We start from the raw sequence: 20,830 nt of genomic DNA on the forward strand, positions 1-20,830 counted from the left end.
TTATATTAGTTTAAAAGCTGTGTCGTATAAAGGAAGGCAGGCAGCTGGGCACAAGCACTCATCACATCTGCTTCCTGGTTATTCTGCTGGGACCAGATGCTTTCTGCTCCTGCCGCCTTGACTTCCCTGCTATGATGGACTGTACCCTTGAATTCTGAGTTAAATAAACCCTTCTCCTTTGGAAAAAAAAAAAAAAGCTGTGTCAAACTCACTATGCATAATTATTTTGACTTTTGTACAGTTTGCAGTTATGGTTTAAAAACTTCTGGCTTACATATTATGGAAATTATTTCTGCTGAACTTATTTTAAGTACTTATTAAAAAATCCAATTCTGTACAAGACCTTTTGTGTTTAGATTGGCAGTCATATACAAATAGAAGATGGCTTTTGGCTGATTCATATGTATCATGGCTGTTGACTCTGCTCTTTACTCACTTAGATCCAGAAAGAGACTATCTGTTGTTGTTGTTATTATTATTAGTGACAGGGCCTCTCTGCATAGCCCTGACTTTTCTGGAATTCACTATACAGACCCATTTGGCCTCAAACTCACAGTGATCTGACTGCCTTTGCCTCTCAAGTACTGGGATTAAAGGTGTGTGGCATTACATTGGCAAGGACTGTTTTTTATGTATACAGAGATGACCCTTGGTGACATTTGTACTTATTGCAATTATAGGAAATATTATTAAGTGATTATGTGCAATATAATATTTTAATATTTTTTGAGAATTTCATCTATGAGTTTAGTCCATTTTCATTGTCCTTTTCCACTCCTGAGTTCTTTTGTGTTCCCTTCCACACCCACCTCTCAAATTCTTGTCCTCTTGTTCTGTAATTATTGTTTCTACTGAGTCCAGTTAGTGTTGCCTATATGTACATGGGTAGAGGGTTGACTACTTGGGCATTGGCAGCCTACCAGGGGGCCTTGTTACTGAGGAAAACTAACTCACCCTTCCTCAGTAGCTCACCATCAATGGAGGGTGGGACCTTGTGAATCATTCATCCACTTGTGCTCAAACGTTGAAGGGTATGGCCTTATGCAGGTTTTGTGCAGGCAACCAAAGTTGTTGAGAGTTCACAGATGCAACATCCCTATCATGTCCAGGAAATACTAGAGACAGCTTTTTTTTAATGCTCGAAAAACTTGAGTCTCCATTTAGATACCCTCTTTCCCAATATCAAAGTGTCTTAAATGCTGAATTAGTATTCAGAAAATTGTTTGGGAATATGGCATTAAGTAAAGGGTGGAGGTATTTCACCAGGCAACTCTAATGGATATCCCTGCTCTCAGGAAAGCACTCTTCTTTGGTAACTTTCTCGGAATTCTCTTTCCACACGCCACTCCATCGACCCTTGTATATACAAGTGCCGAGTGGAACCTCCCTTTGAGTAGTGGTGGTGTCGTCATTTTGTTGTTCGTTTGTTTTTGATCAGCCTCTGAGAGCTAGAAGCACTCCCTAGTGATGTCTGCATGTAGCTTTCTGGCCTTACCTTTAGAGTTTTAGTTAGCCTTCACACGTAGCTAAGGTGTTCCTTGATAATGTTTATGTATTAAAAAGCCATCCTCTTTCTTATCCAGGTATTGAATGATTAAGTGAACCCCCCACCTCCCACCCTGTTGATATGTGAGAATGGAATGGAACAAGGGTGCGCTCAGACTGGATCCTGCTTTTCATAGTTGCTGCGCTGCCTCCTGTGCCTTGCTTAGCTTATCCTCAAGTGCTTTATTTCGTAGTCTGGGGAGGTCTTCACCCTTTACAAATCCTGCATGAGCACTGTCCACCAGAATCAATGTTTGTGAGGCTGCAGGGAGACAGGCCCTTCAGTACGGTGTTGACCCGGCTTTGATGCTGTTCTTCCTCTGCTCTTCAGGCAGAATTGAACTCTGATTGTTATATGCTTGAACACCACTCATCTTTCATGTCTATTCCCTATTCACTGCATTACTGAATTTCCTTGCTGCTGTGAAGAAAATACTTGCCAAGAAGCCATTTAGGGAGAAAGGGTTTGTTTCAGTTACAATTCAAGTGGATACAATCTGTTCTGTTCAGAAAGGCATGGCGGCAAAGGCAAGGCAGCTGCACGTGGCTTCTGTATCTAGGAAGCAGGGACAGATGCATGCCCATGTTCAGCTTGGTTCTCAGCCCATGCCCTGGTTCCGCCCACAATATGATGGGTCTTCCTACCTCAATTAACCCCCTCTAGAAACTCCCTCACAAACATGACGGTATGTTGAATACCTAGGTGGTTTGTGCTGGCTAGTTTTATGTCAACTTAGTATGAGCTAGTTATCTGAAAAGAGGAAACCTCAATTGAGAAAATGCCCCATAAGATCCAGAGGCATTTTCTTAATTAGTGAATGATAGGGAAGGGCCCAGCCACTTTTGGGTGAGGCCATCCCTGGGCTGGTGGTTCTGTGTTCTGTAAGAAAGCAGGCTGAGCAGACCATGGGAAGCAAGCCAGTAAGCAGCACTCCTCCATGGCCTCTGCGTCAGTTCCTGCCTCCAGGTTCCTGCCCTGCTTGAGTTCCTGCCCTCACAGCCTTTGATGATGAACTGCTATATGGACCTGTGAATGAAATAAACCCCTTCTCCTGAATTGTTTTTGGTCATGGTGTTTCATCACAGCAACAGTAACCCTAACTAAGACATGGTTCAAGATCTGTCAAGTTGATGTATTAGACATTACATCTACCTGTTCCTAATACCTAGAATTCATACTAGTCTTGTGACTTGCACTAATTTCCTCTTTAAATTTAATTTGTTATGCTAATTTTATTTGGGTGTTTCATTAAGTCAAAAGTCCTGATTTAAAGCTTGTATGTGATGCATGCCCTTATTTCCTGTATTCTTGTGGTAGAGACAGGTAGATCTTTGTGAATTTGACACCATGTCCGGATGGTGTTTATTGAGAGTTCCAGGCCAACCAGAACTATATTGTGAGACCCTGTATCAAAAACAAAACAAACAAACAAAACCCATAACTAACCAACCAAACAAAAAATCCTAACCAAACAAAACCAAAACATGAAACAAAAAATGAGCCCCCTACCTCCCCATGAAAATTATAAAAGTCTGCTTTGAATGCTAGAGATAAAGATTAAAAGATGAATTTTTATTTTTGTCTCATAAGAGTTCAAAGTGAGTATGTGACATTATGAAAGGAATATTTTTCTTAAATATTGGATAAGATTAGTATAATCTGACATGGATGTGCCCATTTGAAATTACTGGAATAATTTAGTGTTTAGGAGAATATCATAATGTGTTTAATGAATGCATGTTAATCAAGTAGCCCAACTGAAGCAGTGTATTAAAATACGCTTTTTAAAATTTGGATTTAGTTCTACCAATTCTCTGTTGGAAATCAGCAAGAAGGAAGGCTTTTATGCCATGGACATTACCCTGAAATCCTCGTTGTGGACGCTACTAGCCTTGAGGTGTTGTATTCTTTAGTATCAAAGATATCACCAGACTGGATTAGCTCCATGAGTATTATCCGCTCTCACCGGACACAAGGTCAGTATATTACGCTCTTTGGCAGCTTGAACATCATCTTACTGTTTAATTCACTATGAAGTTCCATAAATTGTCAAAGTTAACAATTTTGGTTACATTCTTGTATTCCCGACATATTTGTTCCAATAATTTGTGATCTTTCTCCTTCACCAAGTAGTTTAGGCTGAATCAGTGTTTAGACTCACAGGTGTTAGATGATCTCTCTGTGATGATCACTAGGCTTTGGGAAGCCTTAGCTTGTATGGATAGTTTTCTCAAGTGAGGCTGAGTTAGAATGGTTAGGGGTGTGGTGCTGATAAGAACTGTAGCTTCATGTATGTTTTTCTGGATTCTGGTTTTTATCTCTTGGCAAGATGTACCATTTCCTATGGAGAGAGTGAAAAGGGAGGAGATAAAATTTAATGAATTTCTGTAACTGTTGAGTTATATTCAGTAAATGTTACTATTCTTTCCTCATTCTTTCATTGAAACCATGAGGAAAAATGTAATTTTTTTTTCAGAAAAGAACAATAATGTCAACACTGAGGGGATTATGCTTTCTACTTTAAGTTCGTGAGAGCAGGCTGTTTAATTCTAGAAGGGAGCATGCTATGTTTAACTTGGGTGCCTTGTCTCTTCCTGGTTTAGAGGACACTGTGGTAGCACTCTCTGTGACAGGCATCCTGAAGGTGTGGATTGTCACCTCTGAAACTGGTGGAATGCAGGTGAGATGGACAGTGATTTCTATCCTTTTTATTATATAATTTAAACCTTTAATTACCGCGTGTTCCTCACTTAGGTTTCTTTCTTAAAGGAAAAAGCGTTTCTATTGAAACAATAGGAACATCATCTAGAATATGAGTAGAGAAACGTAAGAGGTGCTTTCCCCCTGCTTTTGTGTAAATTAGAAGTTAGGAGGTTGGTTGCTTTCGTGAATGGACTAAACAAACCAACCACCCATTTCAGTTACTCTCGCACCCCTGACACGGCGGTGACAGAATCCCTGATATGTAACCCAAGGGAAGAAGGACTTCCTTTAGTCCATGGCTTCAGAGACTTGAGTAGAGTCTCTGGCATGACTGACTCTGCCCAATAGTGGGCGATGCTACTGCAGGGGAGTATGTGGAGCAGGAGGAGCCTGTTCACCTCATGGCAGCCAGGAGACAGAGGAAGGAAGGGACTTAGGGTCAGTTGTATTTCCAAAGACATACTTGCAGTGACCAACTTTGTAACTGTACATACCACCTAAAGTGTCCAAAACCTTCCAGTGTCAGCACAGGGTGGGGAGTAGGGTTTGACACTTGAGCCTGTGGGACATTTCGTGTTCAAACACCAACATCATCAAAAAAGCAAATAAAGTCATTTTTTGAGTCTTATTTCATAGTACTATGGACTAGAATAGTTAGTTTTGACAAGAAAGGTAGATCAATTTTCTGACAATATTGGTATGATTCACTTCAGCTAGGGAAATATTAGGTATTGAACTTGGAAGAAACTGGAAGAGGATTTGATCAGTTTTTTTTTTAAACTAAGGTATATATAACAATAGGATTACTGCAAAATTCCATCATCTGCCATTTCCAGTGAAGATGTTCTGACCATCATTTCCAGTGAAGATGTTCTGACTCATGGTCAGGGCTTAAATATTGGGCAGCTTTGTAGCAAAGACATTTTTGCCAAGCAAAGACATATTTTGCTCTTGTTCGTTCTCTCTCTCTCTCTCTCTCTCTCTCTCTCTCTCTCTCTCTCTCTCTCTCTCTCTCTGTCTCTCTCTCTCCTGGGTTTTCTTTGTGTAGCCCTGGCTGTCTTGGAACTCACTATGTAGACCAGGGTGGCCTCGAACTTGAGATCTTCCTGCCTCTGCCTCCCGAGTGCTGGGATTAAAGGCATGTGCCTCCACCCCCAGGCCTTGTCCAGCTCTTTTAAAGAGTACATTTGCAGTTGTTATTGCTTTGGCTTTTATCTGAGGATCCAAAGTGATGTGCATATCACATGGTGCTTTTGTTCTGTGGTGGTACCTTTTATCATTTTGTGATGACTTTAATCAGTACATGTTATTCTTGAAATTTTATGAATCTTTTTTTTTTTTTCAGGATACTGAGCCAATATTTGAGGAGGAATCAAAACCAATTTATTGTCAGAATTGCCAAAGCATCTCTTTTTGTGCATTCACACAGAGGTCACTTTTGGTTGTATGCTCCAAATATTGGAGGGTAAGTTGAACAGATAAATATGAAATTGTCTTTTTATCCTTCATGATAAAATCTAGTTTACTAAATTTTCAAAGATAGCCTCAAGGATGTACTTGGTACAAGACTGTCAGTCATTTGGAACTCCTGTTTGCTTCTGATGTTTTTGAGGAATTTGGACTTAATTCCATGTAGCTTTTTTTGTTCTACGTCATGTAATGAAGTCATGGTTTAATTAATGGCTATATTTTATTGGTCTTCATTTCTACTTTTTGCTACTATTTCATTTATGGTGTTTGATGTGAGTGGTGGTCATTAGGTCTCTGTAGGCTGGCCATTTCTCTCTGTAGTGTGTTACATTGTAGTGTGTTACATTGCAGTGTGTTACCTGAACAATACATTTCTTCCCTGGCTTCTTCACAGTGGAAGTGTACAGCCAATGCTGAGAGGAGGAGCTTTCTTCTTCATTGCTTGTCTTTAGAAATAGAAAATCAGCTGTTGTGTTCTGCACTGAGCAATTTTCAAAGCTTTCCATGTATTTTTAAAAATGATTTCTTTTGCTTTTTGTGATTTTTAATAAAATTACATCATTATCCCTTTCCCTTTCCTCCCTCCAAAGTCTCCCATATATTCCTCTTTGCTTTCTTTCACACTTATGGCCTCTTTTCTCAGTCATTGTTGTTACATATATGTGTATAAACATAGATTCTAAATACATAAACACAGCCTACTCAGTCTGTATCACCTTGCTTATATGGTTATATTCAGGGCTGACCATTTGGTATTGGATAGTGAATTGGTGTGGATTTCCCTGGGGAAGACTTATCTCTCTTGCTCTCAGCATTCCTTAGTTTCCTGTAGTTCTTTGAGTAGGCTTGAGGTCACGTGGGCTTTTTTTCATCCATGTTAGCAAGTCTGTCGTTTTTGTCTTTGTTCAGTGCATTTTTAGGCAGTTATGTTGGTGAGACTTTATGGTGTAGCTTTTTGTATTTCTAGGAAACACAATTTCAAATCAAATTCCCTATTCCTCTGGCTCTTACAATTCTTTCTACCCAGCCCCTTCTGCAATGATTCCTGAGCCTTAGGTGAGGGAGTTGTTTTTAGGACTGGACTCCACAATTCTGCATTTTGATGGGTTGTGGTTTTCTGTAATGGTTTCTATCTGTTGCAAAGAGAAGTTTCTTTGAAGGATAAGAACAAGTACTTATAATTTAGTTAGGGATTATAATGGTTGAGTAATTTCAGTACTTTTACTATCAGAGAAAAGTATGCTAGTTATTTAAACCTGTTTAACAAATCTCTCCAAAACTTACATTAAAACAGTAGAAATATATTCTTGCCCAGTTTGTGGGAGGGGATTCAGGGCCCAGTTTAGCTGGGCACCTCTGGTTCAGAGTCTGTCATAGGCTGCCATCACAGGATCCTTTGGGACTTTGATCTCATTTGCAAGTTCAGCTTTTGAAGGATGTCTCTTTTACCAGAGCAGTTCCCAGCATGCTAGCAGTCTTCTCTCACAATAAGTGAGCAAGAAAAGGTAATTTAAGACACTCTTAATCTTAGAATTGAGAACTCAGTGCCTTTTGACACATTCTAGAAACACAAAATAAGTTCTAGAAAAAAGTGTCAGAAAATCTAGCCCATACTGAAGGGAGGAGGGTGTTAGGTGAGCACATCCAAGAAGCTGCCTACCATGGTAGGAACAGCTACTTTTCCTAACTTAAAAAAATATTTATTTTTTTGTATATGGATGTTTTGGCTGCATGTATGTCTGAGTACCTACCATGTGTGTGCCTGGTGCTCATGGAGGTGAGAAGAAGGTGTGGAATCACTTGGAACTGGAGTTAACAGATGGTTTGGAATTGCCATGTGGGTGCTGGGAATTAAACCGGTCCTCTGGAAGAACATCCAGTGCTTTTTTATTTTCTTTTAATTTTATCTTTGCGTCTTTCATATCATGCCTCCTGATCCCACCCTTCTCTTCCCATTCCCAAGTAAAATTTGAGAGGAAAAAAGAAAAGGAAGGAGGGCAAAATTTTGTCATGGAAGGCTGCTGTGTGACACAGTGAGTCACACAGTGATGAGCAGGGGGCGGGGCTAGTTCTCCAGCTTTCACATCTTCAGGATCAGTTTCCCACACCTACACAGTGCTGCCCAGGTGAGGTGTAGGGGACCACTCTCCGAGTGTTGCACACACACACACACACACACACACACACACACACACACGAAATAAAAGAAAAAATAGAATAATTCTTAATATGTGACTAGTGTTGAAGAAATAATGCAAGTGACAAGTGTACCTTTTTTATTTTGTTTTATTTTATTAAATTTCTAAATTTATTTTACATACCAACCACAGTTTCCCCTTGCTTCTCTCATCCCTTTCCCTCTCCCAACCTCTTTTCTACCCCAGCTCCCCATCCACTCCTCAGAAAGGGCAGGCCTCCCATAGGAGTCAACAAAGCATGGCATACCAAGTTGAGGCAGGACCAAGCTCCTCTCTCCTGTATCAAGGCTGACTGCCATGCTTAAAAAATAACTACTCATATTTCTAGTGAAGACATGCAGCAAGGTAGCCATTGGAGAGAGCAGGAACAGGCTAGAGCGCCTCAAGTGACTGATTCCTAAGAAATTGCTAGCATCTGAGCTGTTTGTGACTACCTGGAAGATCAGTCTATTGATATGACTGAACATTCATTTCAAATGAGCATTCTATCCCCCAGGGCAGCAAGGACATTTTACACATACACCCCCTTCCCCCCCCCCCCCCCCCCCCACAATCACCCATTGTTTTTGGTGTAGTTGAGGCTTCAGATAACAGTTCTGGCAAACATTAGTATAAACAAAAAACCTAAAACAAAAATATTAAGTTATCTAGAGAGTTTTGTAATTTGAAATACCCTGAAGTTGGGCCTCAGACTTGCAGTGTAGCTGGGGATGGCCTCAAACTTCTGACCCTCTTGCCTGCTCCTGAGTGCTGGGATAGGCATTGTGGACCTGGTTTATATAGTGTGGGAGATGGAATGCAGGGGTCTCCTGCACGCTAGCAAGCACCCTACTGAGTTAAATTCTTAGCCAAAGGTCCTTGTTTTCTCTGAAGAAGAGTAAAACAGAAGACGGTGCCATTGAATGAATTCCCCTTGAACAACATTTAGAATGTACTTTTATCAAATACTGAAAGTATTGAAAGTGGTAGAAAGAATTGGTCTGCTAGGAAATAGAAGCCCAGAGTTTTTATACCTTCTAGTTTTATCACATACTGATACGTATCTTTTTTTTTTTTTTTTGAGACTGGGTCTTGCTAAGTAGTCCTAGCTGACTTCCAGCTGCTATGTAGACCAGGCTGGCCTCAAACTCACAGAGCTCCACTGGCCTTTCCTGAGATTAAAGGTGTGCACCACCACACCCAGCTTCTGATGCATGACTCGGAACCACTATTACTGGTGGCAGTGTATCACCTTCCCTCCCCACTATGGGCCTGGTAACAGTACCTGCCTACCTCAGTGGCTTTAGAGATCAAATAGGATTGTTATAAATGTACCTGTAAACCTTGAAAAGTTAGCCTATGCATGTTCCTGGCGCTATTCCTAAGATGTTGTTCCTGATGAAATTATAGCAACTCGGCCTTCTCATATAGAATTGTTGAATATTGAAATGAAGTCTGTTAACGCCCTATTTATAACATTTTAGAACACTGATGAAACAGAGCCAAGCAAGTTAATTTTCCTGTTCAGAAAATATAATATCAGTGTATAAGGTCAGAAATGTTACCAGACATAGTTCTAAGTCATGATATATATTCCAGAGGACTGAGTGCCTAATATTTGCCTTTATCCATTGTATGCTTCTTCCCTCAACATAGAAAAGACAGGGACATAGAAAAGATGTTCCTATGTTGGGCACATGCCTGCTGCACTTGTGCTAGTCCTTTTTAGGCAGCCGTTACCCCTAGCTGGACCTTCAGATGACTGCCTTAGATCTCACTGAGAGGATGTCTTCGTCTCCTGAGTCATACTGTGAGGCCGGGGCTTGTTAAATATATTTTCAGAAGTTTTCTTTCAGGTGAAATGTTATTCTATCTTACTTAATTTGTAACAAGCTGGAGTAAATTAAAAGTGTGAGTTTCTTTTTTTTTCTCCTAGGTATTCGATGCTGGAGACTACTCCCTGTTATGTTCAGGTCCTAGTGAAAATGGACAGACGTGGACTGGAGGGGACTTTGTATCTGCAGACAAAGTCATCATTTGGACTGAAAATGGACAGAGTTACATTTACAAACTCCCTGCCAGGTATGAAACGGATATGTTTAGTCAAATGTAAAGAATTCAGAATTTGAGCTATAACTCTAAAGTATCAACATTTATATAGTGTAAATATTTAACTTCAGAATGTCTTAAGGTCTGTATATAATCCCAATTTAACTTCTAGGCATAAAAGAACAGATGGATTTTTTACATTTATTTATTTACTGTATGCATGTGTGTGCATGTGTGCATGCATATACCACTGGGCATGTGTGCAGGTTAGAGAACAACTCATGAGCACCAGTTCTTTCCTTCGATCATGTAGGTTCCAAGGATCAAAGGCAGGTTGTCAGGCTTGCCAGAAAGTTCTCTTACCTGTGAAACATCTCAGGAACCCTCAAAGAATTTTTTTAAGATATTTAATTCCTACTTACATTAATTTAAAGTTAAAAATCCCATTTTTATCCATTGTAGTAAATCCTTGGAATAAAATATTTCATATAACTTATTATACATACATACATAAATACACACACACACACACACACACGCACACACACATGTATGGAGAGAGAGAGAAAGACAGACAGACAGACAGAGACAGACAGGGTCTCAGTATGTTGTTCTAGCTGTTCTAGAACTCACTATATAGACCAGGCTGGCCTTGAACACACAGATCTACCTGCCTCTGCCTCCAAAGGTTGGGATTAAAGGCGTGCGCCACCATGCCTGGCCCTCATATCAGGATTTTAACTGTGTCCTTACTTTGCTATTTCAGTTGCCTTCCAGCTAGTGATTCATTCCGCAGTGATGTGGGAAAAGCAGTTGAAAATTTAATTCCTCCTGTGCAACATAGCATCTTGGATCAAAAAGATAAAGAGGTAAAGTTCTTCAGGTATCATTTATAATTGATGGTTACGTTGATGGTGTCTAGGCATTTGAAAAAGTCAATAAAATCTAGCAGGATGTTAGATTTTGCAAAAAATTTTGATATGGTCAGTTATAAGCACATTTCAAAATTTGCAGATTTTAAAAATATATAATATAGCTATTAAATAAGACCTGATTTATCTAAGAAGATAAGTGATCTTATCTTGATTATGTATTGGATACATACATTTTTTTATAAATATTTATAAAATCATATTTTTTGATTTTTTTTTTATAAAATTCATATTGACAGTTAAAACAGTGAAAATTTTTTGATTTTTTTTTTTTTTAAATAAAATTCATACTGACAGTTAAAACAGTGAAGATAGTTTCTGGAGAACACGGGTAATTGTGTGCTAATGCTGACTAATGCTGTTTGTTACTTCAGTCACACATTGTACTCTCTCTCCGAAACCAAGTAGTGATTCAAACAAATGGATATTAAAATGAAAGTTGAGTATTTTTCTGTATTTATTATAGAAACTTACTGTGTTTTAAAAAGCCTTTGTACTGTCTGCTTACATTTGAAATGCAGAGGTTGGAGCCATGGCTCAGGGGTTAAGAGCACTGGTTGCTCTTCCAAGAGGACCTGGGTTCGATTCCCAGCACCCACATGGTGGCTCCCAACTGAAATAACTGGTTCTAGGGGAACCAGTACCCTTTTCCAGTCTCTGTGGCAGCAGGCAGAAGACTCATACACATAAAGAAATTGAAGTGCAGTAACACTTGTATTGGGTTTCCACTCTGGTCTCTGGGGTTAGTAAGAAAGAACTGCGGTGGGGAGGAAGACTTTCCATACTTGATTCTGGTTCCAGTTCACTCATTCTGAACCTTAGGTCCCGCCCATCAGGGGAGAATGAGGATAAGAAGGAGGGAATGGAATTGTTTCTATGAATATTTTGAATATAGAATTTGTCCATCTAGGTATATTTTAAAATTCTGTATACATTCTTTGCTCTCTACTTTCTTCAACTTGCTACTGTCCAGCTCAGCCAGTCCCTTCCAGCTAAACTAAGTGATAGTGGTGTGTTTGAAAAAACCTGAATTAATAAAACAAAATATAACATACCATGTTCATCACATACCTTGTTGCCGTGACAAAATACTTAACAAAAGTAAGGTAAGGAAAGAAGTGTTTGCTTTGCTTTGAGGGTGCAGTCCGTCATGATGGGGACATCTTAGTGAGAGCAGCATAAGGCAGCTGATTACATTGCTTCTGTAACCGGAAGTGCTGGTGCTCAGCTTGTCCTGCTTTATGCACTCCTGAGCCAGCCCGTGGTGCTGACCACATTCAGGATAGGTCTTCTCACTTCACCTAACCAAATCTAGAAGATTCTTTGCACGTGTTCAGAGGCCCCCATCTTTTCTGACTCTAGATCCTGTCAGGTTGATAATCATTAACCATCATATAATTTTTCTTTAAATCTATCTAGTCTGTGTTAGCGTATTTTAAATTGAAATGTATGTCTGACATGGTGAGAGACACTGATCCATTGAAATGTGATATTGGTGACTATGGCTGCTAGAGCAGCTCCCTATTCACTGCAGTTTTTAATTAAAATCATCAGAATTTAAGTAACGCTAAATACTTCGCTGTGCTTAATATTGCTACTTTCTAGAGGCTGGTACTTTTTATGATGCAACCAAATACTATAACTAGATTTTTTGTTAGTTATAATTTTTGAAACTGAATTTTATTTATTATAATTTTATGGTAAAATTGTTAGTTTGTTAATTAGTTATGTAAATGTGGCCAATTAAATGCTTAAACTATTCTTATTTTTAAAATGGGTGGGCTGGAGAGATAGCTAAGCTTTTAAGAGCACTGGCTGCTCTTCCAGAGGACCCAGGCTTGATTTCCACCACCCACATGGCATCTCACAACCATCTGTAACCCCAGTTCCAAGGATCTGGTACCTTTTTATGGACTCCATGTACCAGGTACTCACATGATGCACAGAAATGCTGTTATTCTTTATGACTTATCAGTGGGGAAGAAAGGTAGGACCAGTGAATTCTTTTCTTTTAGTGATACATTTTATTTTAATATTTATTTATTTAGAATTTTATACATGAGTATTTTATTGACACCATTTCCTCCTCATGCTCCCCACCTCCAGCTTCCCCCATGTTCCTCTTGCTCCTTCTCAACTTCATGACTTCCTCTTCTTTACGTATCATTGTTACACATATATGCGTATATAGATACAGCCTGCCAAGTCCACTCAGTGTTGCTTATGTGGAGAACTCTTTTATTCTTGATCTTTTAAGTAGAGACTTCTTTTTGGTTAGGAATGATTTCTATATTAATTATTTAAGAACAAGTAAGTAAATTACCCTGTGATTGGTAACCAGTTTTTATGAAGTTGAACAAAAGACTATAAAGACTAGTTTAGAGAAAAGCTATAAATATAGTTTTTCATTCCTTTAGTGTTTATGCTGTACCACAGTTGACCTGAATATTAGTGCTATTAAATAACATGCAAATATATTGAATGATCATGCTGTAAACACTTTTAGAACTGGGGTATGGATCAAAGCATCAAACATCTTTATCTGAACACACATTAATCTATACAATATTTCAATACAATACAGACACTTGACTTTTTGTTTTGTTTTGTTTTTGGCAGTTGGTCATTTGTCCTCCTGTTACTCGGTTCTTCTATGGATGCAAGGAATATTTGCATAAGCTATTAATTCAGGGTGATTCTTCTGGAAGGTTAAATATTTGGAACATATCAGACATAGCTGATAAACAGGAAGGCGATGAAGGTAATAGTAATCCTGTGCATAAAGTCCATCATTCTTTTATCATAACATTTTGAATCATAACAAAATTGAAAATATTTATTATTTTCCTCTAAGAATTATATTTGATAAAGTAACTTTTGGTACATTACTGAATCAGTCAATATTATTTATTTAATCTTTTAAAATATAAATATATTTATTTTATATGGCACCCAATCTCTACAGGGCTAAAAATGACAACTTGTATTAGTTTGCAAGAAGCATTTGACAAACTGAGGCCTTGTCCTGCTGGAATCATAGATCAGTTAAGTGTGATTCCCAACAGCAATGAACCTCTTAAGGTGACTGCGAGCGTCTACATACCAGCACACGGACGACTTGTTTGTGGCCGGGAAGATGGAAGCATAATTATTGTACCTGCCACCCAGACGGCCATAGTTCAGCTACTGCAAGGAGAACACATGCTCAGAAGAGGTATGCTGAAGATCTACCTCTGTCCACTGTGTTTTGAGGACTCTGTAACCCTGATGTGGAGAATATCTCTATCTGTACTTTAAGAAATAAAACCCATTGGTATAGTTGTTATTAGTCTAGTTGGTGTTTAATGTGCATTTGATAAATTATTAAATATCTGTTATTGGAATAAATGATATGAATAGCTATAAATAAGAAAGTATTCAGTTTTTATCTCCTTGGCATGTATTAATAGTTTTCATAAATCATTAGTTGAATTATTATTATTAAATAGCTATAATATCAGCAATATTCATAATCTTCTAGAATAGTGCTGTTGACATATATAATTTTCTTATAGCAGTATTAAAAATAAAACATGGGGAATCAACTATTATATGTTATAGCCCAATATAGCAACATTATTTTCATTTCTATTTGTAATAAATATAGAAATTATATTGAAATATTTTACATTATTTCTTTTTGTACTAATTCTTTAAAATATCATGACCATTTGACATGTATAGCACATTTGCACATAGACTAGCTCTGTTTTAAGGGCCTGGGTAAGTTAGTCTTGGGTAAATAGTAGCTACTGAGCTTCACAGAACAGTCCTAGAAGTAAAGTTATAGCTCTCCGAAATTTCTGCGTGCTGGTTGAAGTGTTATGAAGACTCTAATCTCCCAATTTCGAATCCTGACCCCCTTCACAGGTTGGCCCCCTCACAGAACGCTCCGTGGCCATCGGAGCAAAGTCACATGTTTGCTGTATCCTCATCAGGTCTCAACTCGCTACGACCAAAGATACCTGATATCTGGAGGTGTGGATTTTTCCGTCATAATTTGGGACATATTTTCTGGAGAAATGAAACATATCTTCTGTGTTCATGGTGGTGAGATCACGCAGCTTCTGGTCCCACCTGAAAACTGTAGTGTAAGTTCCTTTATCTCAGATGATTTCTCTATGGTAGAGGGGCTTTGCTGCTATCAGGCATGTAAATGGAGTCCACAGTGAGTTAATGGAAATACAACAAGAGTCAACAAAACTTTCTTATATGATATGTCTCTAGTAGCAGTTTGAAACATGCTTATTGAGTGAACTGGCAAATTTTGTTTCAGAGCAATTTAAAAATCCCCAAAGATGAGCCCATCTAATCAAAATGACAGTGAGCCTGCACTTTGGTAGCAGCAATGTCTTTAGGAACTTACGCATGTAATTTATTTAAATTGTGATTATGACGGGGAAAAGGAAACATCGGTGAGATAAAGAACTAAACGAAGTCTTCATCGTTTTCAAGCTTAGGTAGGGATGAAGTAGTCAGAGGTCCTGCTTTGCCAGATAGACTGATGCCCTAACGGCCACAAGGTCTGAAGGCACGCTCTCCTCTTTCCTCACTCAGTCACTTGTCTCAGGAGACAATTAAGATGCATTTATTTTCCTACTACCTGTTTTTTAAAAGTTATTCTTTCTTTCCTTACTTTAGTTTGAGCTATATTGTTTTGAAATCTTTTTCCAAAAATCTGAACTCGGGTCCTCAGGATTGTGGAGCATTGTTCTTGCTCACTGAGCCATCCGGCCCCTTCGAATGCTCTCCTTTAACGTTACTGAGCTATAGTTTCAGTTTCATTTTATTTTGACAACTGGGAAATCTAAACAGTACAGAAGGAATAACAATAGACTGTTTTCCAGATTTGAACAGTTGTCCAAGGTTGACCTGGGCGAGTTATTGACTTCTAAAATCTAGGCGAAGGGAACTGAAAGGGTGCTCTAGGTGTCTGTGGAATCTGAGGGAGAGGGCTGGGGAGAGGATGGTAGCTGTTACTACCCAGTGCCGCAGCTGAAGATGGCTCCTAGCCCTCTCCCATTAGGGCTGTGGGTCACATGAGAATGTTCTGACACCTTCCCCAACCAGCTTGCTTTGCCTCCTCTGCTACTCAATGACTTCTTTTGCTGTAAAGTCTAGCATTCATACTTACCAAGACTTGAAACTTTTTTTTTCTCACATAGGTTATCAATAGTGAAAGGAACTAGATTTTGGAAAAAAAATTTAAAAGAATAAAAGAATTCTAAAATATTAGGAGTGCTTTAGAAGACATTTCCCTTAAGAGCGTAGATGGACAGCATTGGTAGCAATGTAAAGCTAGAAGTCTAACAGCATGAGTAACCCAGCAGAGTATTTCCTGCTTGAGGGGCAGTAGATACCTTTGCATGCACTTCCTTCATTTCCTCAGCTGGTTTTCAGTTGAAGAGTGTTTCTGTCCATGAGAGTGTGATGCACTTTTTTTTTTTTTTAAGATTTATTTATTATGTATATAGAAGAGGGGTGCCAGATTTCATTACAGATGGTTGTGAGCCACCATGTGGTTGCTGGGAATTGAACTCAGGACCTCTGGAAGAGCAGTTGGTGCTCTTAACCTCTGAGCCATCTCTCCAGCCCGTGTGATGCACTTTTACTTAATCCATGCTGCCCATTTGGATAATCCAGATGCATGAACAGGTAGTACATGAGTGAAAATTGAAGTGGAAGAATAAGTACCAAGTTTAGATTCCGGTTTGCTTTTGGAAGTAAAGGGAGATAGAAAGTATGGAGTGGAACAGAGAATGTAGCTTTGTAGATTTTATTTGTGGTTGGTAAATATGAACCTAATATTTATTTCTCATTTATATTGATGATTAAATTGTCAGAGCTGCTTTTTTTGTTAGCAGATCTATTTAGAGCAGAATATTTGGAAAACTATTAATAAATAATCAACACCACTATTATACTTCTGCAAGTGGACATTAAATTCTTTAATGTGTTAGCTAAAGAACTTTTTAAAACTGTATTGCTTGTCATGGAACTTCCATTGTCATGATCTTTAAAATGATCCAGAAGGGGGCAGTGTGGTTCTGTGAAAGCAGTGTTGAAGGCACCAGTGTGATCATTGGTGGTTGTGCCTTCATTTGACAAGGCTGGTTGCTGTTTCCTAGGTGCAGGTTTGACATTCTGTATAGCTTTACAACTAAGTGGATATTAGTTTGACAAATGTTCACAGCCAGGAAGAGCAGTTAACAAATTAGGCTTTCTTTTTATTTAATTTATTTCTAATTTTTAAAAATTTATATGTGAATCTTTTATTTACATCATATCTTCCCTTTCCCCCCTGAAACTCTTCCTACATTCCCCAGTCCTTTTTCAAATTCATGACTTCCTCTTTCTAAATTATTATGCACACATAGACACGTGCACACACACCCCTGCCTTATGCAATCTATTTAGTGTGGGTTGGATGTACATGTATTTAGGGCTGAGCACTTGGGATTATATAACCGATCAGGAGGCTTGTTCCTGGAAAATTGATTCCTTCTCTCTCAGCAGCCATTAATTGCCTGTAGGGTTTCCATCTGTGGGTAGGACCTTGTGAGATTTGCCCTGTCGATACTGGCATGTCAGCTTGTGTTGTCATGATGCAGGTGTTAGTTAGACAACTGTTTTGTCAAGATCTCTTGGATGTAGTTTCCCCATCATATTAGAAGACACTATTTACAACAGGCATCCTGGTCCTCTGCCTTTATAATATTTCTGCCTCCTCTTCTGCAGTCTTCCTGAGCCTTAGGTTTCCTTTTTAATAATAATTTTTCTTTTTTCTAAAGAAAGGACTGAACACTTTTTTCCTTAATCAGGATTTTTTCTCACATTTTTGAGTCTGAGTTTTTGTTGTTAATTGAATTTGAATGTTAGGTTTCAAAGCAATGCTTATAAACCCAGCCTTATGTCTGAAGCAAGCAGAATAAACATTTTAGTATAAATTGAGCCAAAGTGGGAAGCAGAGCTGTCACTGCCTATTAAAATGAGGTTTTCAGGGCAGTAGAGACGGCTTGATGATGAAGAGCACTTGTTGCTCTTGCAGAGGATCAGGTTCCAGTTCCCAGGACCCACGTGGTGGTTCACAACCCCTCTAATTTCAGTTTCTGGGGCTCTGATGCCCTCTTCTGGCTTCCTTGATCAAACTCCACATGCACCTGGTGTATATACATACGCACAGGCAAAACACTCATAGACGTAAATAACTTGTAAAAATGTAATTATCCATAGTGTCCTTTTTTCCTCTTTATGCTTAATTCATTATATTTTGAGACTGTTTTCATACCGTCAGTGAAATTAAACATTTAAAAATTAAATAAATAATTCTGGAGAGAGCATAATGGAGGGCAGGAAGGAAAGTGATACTTCTATCTGAATCCCAGCCCAGTGTGGCCAGTGGGAGTCCCTTGCAGAAAGTGTTTCTGGGGATCTGCAGCTAACACAAAGGGGTTGGGGGAGATCTATCTGTTAGAAGGGAAGACTGGGGAGGCTGGTGAGAAAGAGTTAATATAAATAATCTAAAGATGGGGGGCCTCTTTGTCTTAATTTATGTGTCTCCCCCACCCCTTTTTTTGAGAAAGGGTCTCACTTGTAGCTCTGGCTGTTTTTGAACTCACTCTGTAGACTATGCTGGTCTTGAATTCACAGAGATCCTCCTGCCTCTGCCTCCTGAATGCTGGAATCAATGGTATGTACTACTATACCTGGCTTCCTGTTCATCTTTCTTTGTCACCACAAGACTGCTTCTAGTGATTTAAAAGATAATTTTAATTTAATTTTACTGGTTTTCTCTTACATAAGAAGTAGTATAGCTAAGTAGTTTTGTAGGCTGAGAGTTTCTTTAGTTAGATTCTTAAGTTGGATTTTGTATACAAAAATAAATTACTGAAATTTTTATATAAAATTTGCATACAATATATCTTGATCATGCTTTTTCCTTCCCTCAACTTCTCCCAGATCTTTCTAACTTTATATTTTCTAACTTTCTCTTTCGAAAAAGGAGAAACCTTCCTACCCTCCCAACTTTATGTTCTCTGTCTCTTGCTTCATGAAACATTCACAAAAATACAAAAACTAAAATCAAAACCACACTGGGTATATCCAGCACACTCCAGGGCAGGCCCCAATCCTGAGAGTAGTTGACCAGCACAAAATAAATTTCATCAGTTTTTATGGAATTGTTTTGTCTTGACATTATTTTGTCATTAATTTTTCAAGGCATTTACATTGACATTGCCATATTTCCCTTCAAAAATTAGAAATAGGTTTGTCTAGCCACCATTGTACTTACAGAATTCTTCACCATCCTTTTCAGTTTTATAACTTCATTAATTTGGGGGGAGGCATATATGGAGAGTATGTAAGTAAAGCTCCTATCTTTATTTAGAAAGTCCAAAAGAATTAAGATAGAATAAATTGGACATTTTGGCTAGTTTATGTAGGTTTATGCTTTCTAATCTTTCCCTTGTGCCGTCAGGGGTCCTACCAGGTCTTCTAGCTTGTTAGACAAGTTCTCTTCCATGGAGCTACATCCCTCTTCCCTGGGTTTTTAAGATCCATTCTCCTTATGCGTCTTAGGTTGGCCATGAAGTCCCTGAGCAGCCCAGGCCGCTCTGGAACCTGGGATCCTCTGCCTTTGGCTCCTGGGATTGTGGCCACCAAGCCTGGTTTTGTGTACTTTTAAATCTGTGGTCACATGCTACTGTATTTAAGATAAAATGTTATTTTTTCATGCTAAATATTACTTCTATATTCAAATTTTATAATGTACCCCAACTCTTAAGTAGTATTCTGAAAAAAATCAATATAATACTAAGGAGTTTTCAGTGAAGGTCCCCTTCATACTAATAAGAAAGATTCATTCTTCTGGCTGTGCAGATATTATACCAAGCATTTAAGTAATTTCTCTATTTTTGTGAAAGTTTTTTATATCTTAAGCCAGAAGAAGATTCTAATTGGCATGAATCAATTTATCTATCTATCTATCTATCATCTATCTATCTATCTATCTATCTATCTATCTATCTATCTATCTATCTATCTATCTATCTATCTATCATCTATCTATCTATCATGAGTGTGTGTGTGTGTGTGTGTGTGTGTGTGTGTGTGTGTGTATTGGGGTGCACATGTACATCCTTTGGAGGCCAGGTTACTGTTCAATTGGATGGGATTTTTTTTTTACTTAAGACAAGGATATAATTGTGGATAAGATATAATTCCTGTTTGATTATTTAATCTAGTAAGAGAGTCAGATTAGCAAGCAACAGTTATGATGCAGCATGAAAGCTTTTTTTTCTCTCTCAAAGTACTTTGGGAATACAACAAATGAAGGGACTCCCAGGAAAGCAGGTTTGGGTAGTTCCTGGAGTCTTCCAAGAAAGACCATATCCACTGCACTGGGGCATCTTGGTTTTGTATGTATTTATAACATCATAAATGGTATACAAACAACTTCATTTTGCAGAATGCTACATGGAGGAGGAGTGTGGAGTACTTGAGTTTTCTCTAGCACTTGATGGATCTCTCTATAACAGATCAAATGCTTGGACTTAGGCATGAACTTGGTATAATGTGTAACAGCAGAGTTTAGAGAAAATGTTTTGGGTATTGTGTAAGTTCACTGTATGAGAGCATTATAAAACACTTGATTTTATCCTACTTTGGAGGGATGATGGGAAGAAAAACCTTAAGGTAATAAAATATGAAACCAGAGAAAGGTGAAATACTTAAAGCAGTCTAAAGAAAGACTAGATACACTACTAAAGTGAAGTAGAGTGGGATGACAATAAGTTAAAAAAGGGGTATGTGAGCCAGGCATGGTGTCCATGCCTGTAATCCTAGCACTCAGGAGGCACAGGCAGGTAGATCTCTGGGTTCTAGGACTAGAGTGTCATCACACTCTGTTGTAA

General features: G+C 38.5%; 1 protein-coding gene across 4 annotated transcripts in view; it reads left to right on the top strand.

Annotated features, from left to right (window-relative positions):
- Positions 1-20,830, top strand: part of Wdr7 (WD repeat domain 7) — a 304,595-nt gene that overhangs the window by 17,635 nt on the left and 266,130 nt on the right. For all 4 annotated transcript variants that reach the window (XM_006985180.4, XM_042264248.2, XM_076555361.1 and 1 more), the window contains 8 exons: positions 3,348-3,522; positions 4,150-4,226; positions 5,595-5,714; positions 9,833-9,978; positions 10,712-10,814; positions 13,497-13,638; positions 13,843-14,091; positions 14,787-15,007. In XM_006985180.4, the coding sequence (XP_006985242.1) occupies positions 3,348-3,522; positions 4,150-4,226; positions 5,595-5,714; positions 9,833-9,978; positions 10,712-10,814; positions 13,497-13,638; positions 13,843-14,091; positions 14,787-15,007 (1,233 nt within the window). The remainder of the gene's footprint in view (positions 1-3,347; positions 3,523-4,149; positions 4,227-5,594; positions 5,715-9,832; positions 9,979-10,711; positions 10,815-13,496; positions 13,639-13,842; positions 14,092-14,786; positions 15,008-20,830) is intronic.

Source organism: Peromyscus maniculatus, chromosome 19 (genome assembly GCF_049852395.1).
Source record: "Peromyscus maniculatus bairdii isolate BWxNUB_F1_BW_parent chromosome 19, HU_Pman_BW_mat_3.1, whole genome shotgun sequence".
NCBI classification, from domain to species: domain Eukaryota; kingdom Metazoa; phylum Chordata; class Mammalia; order Rodentia; family Cricetidae; genus Peromyscus; species Peromyscus maniculatus.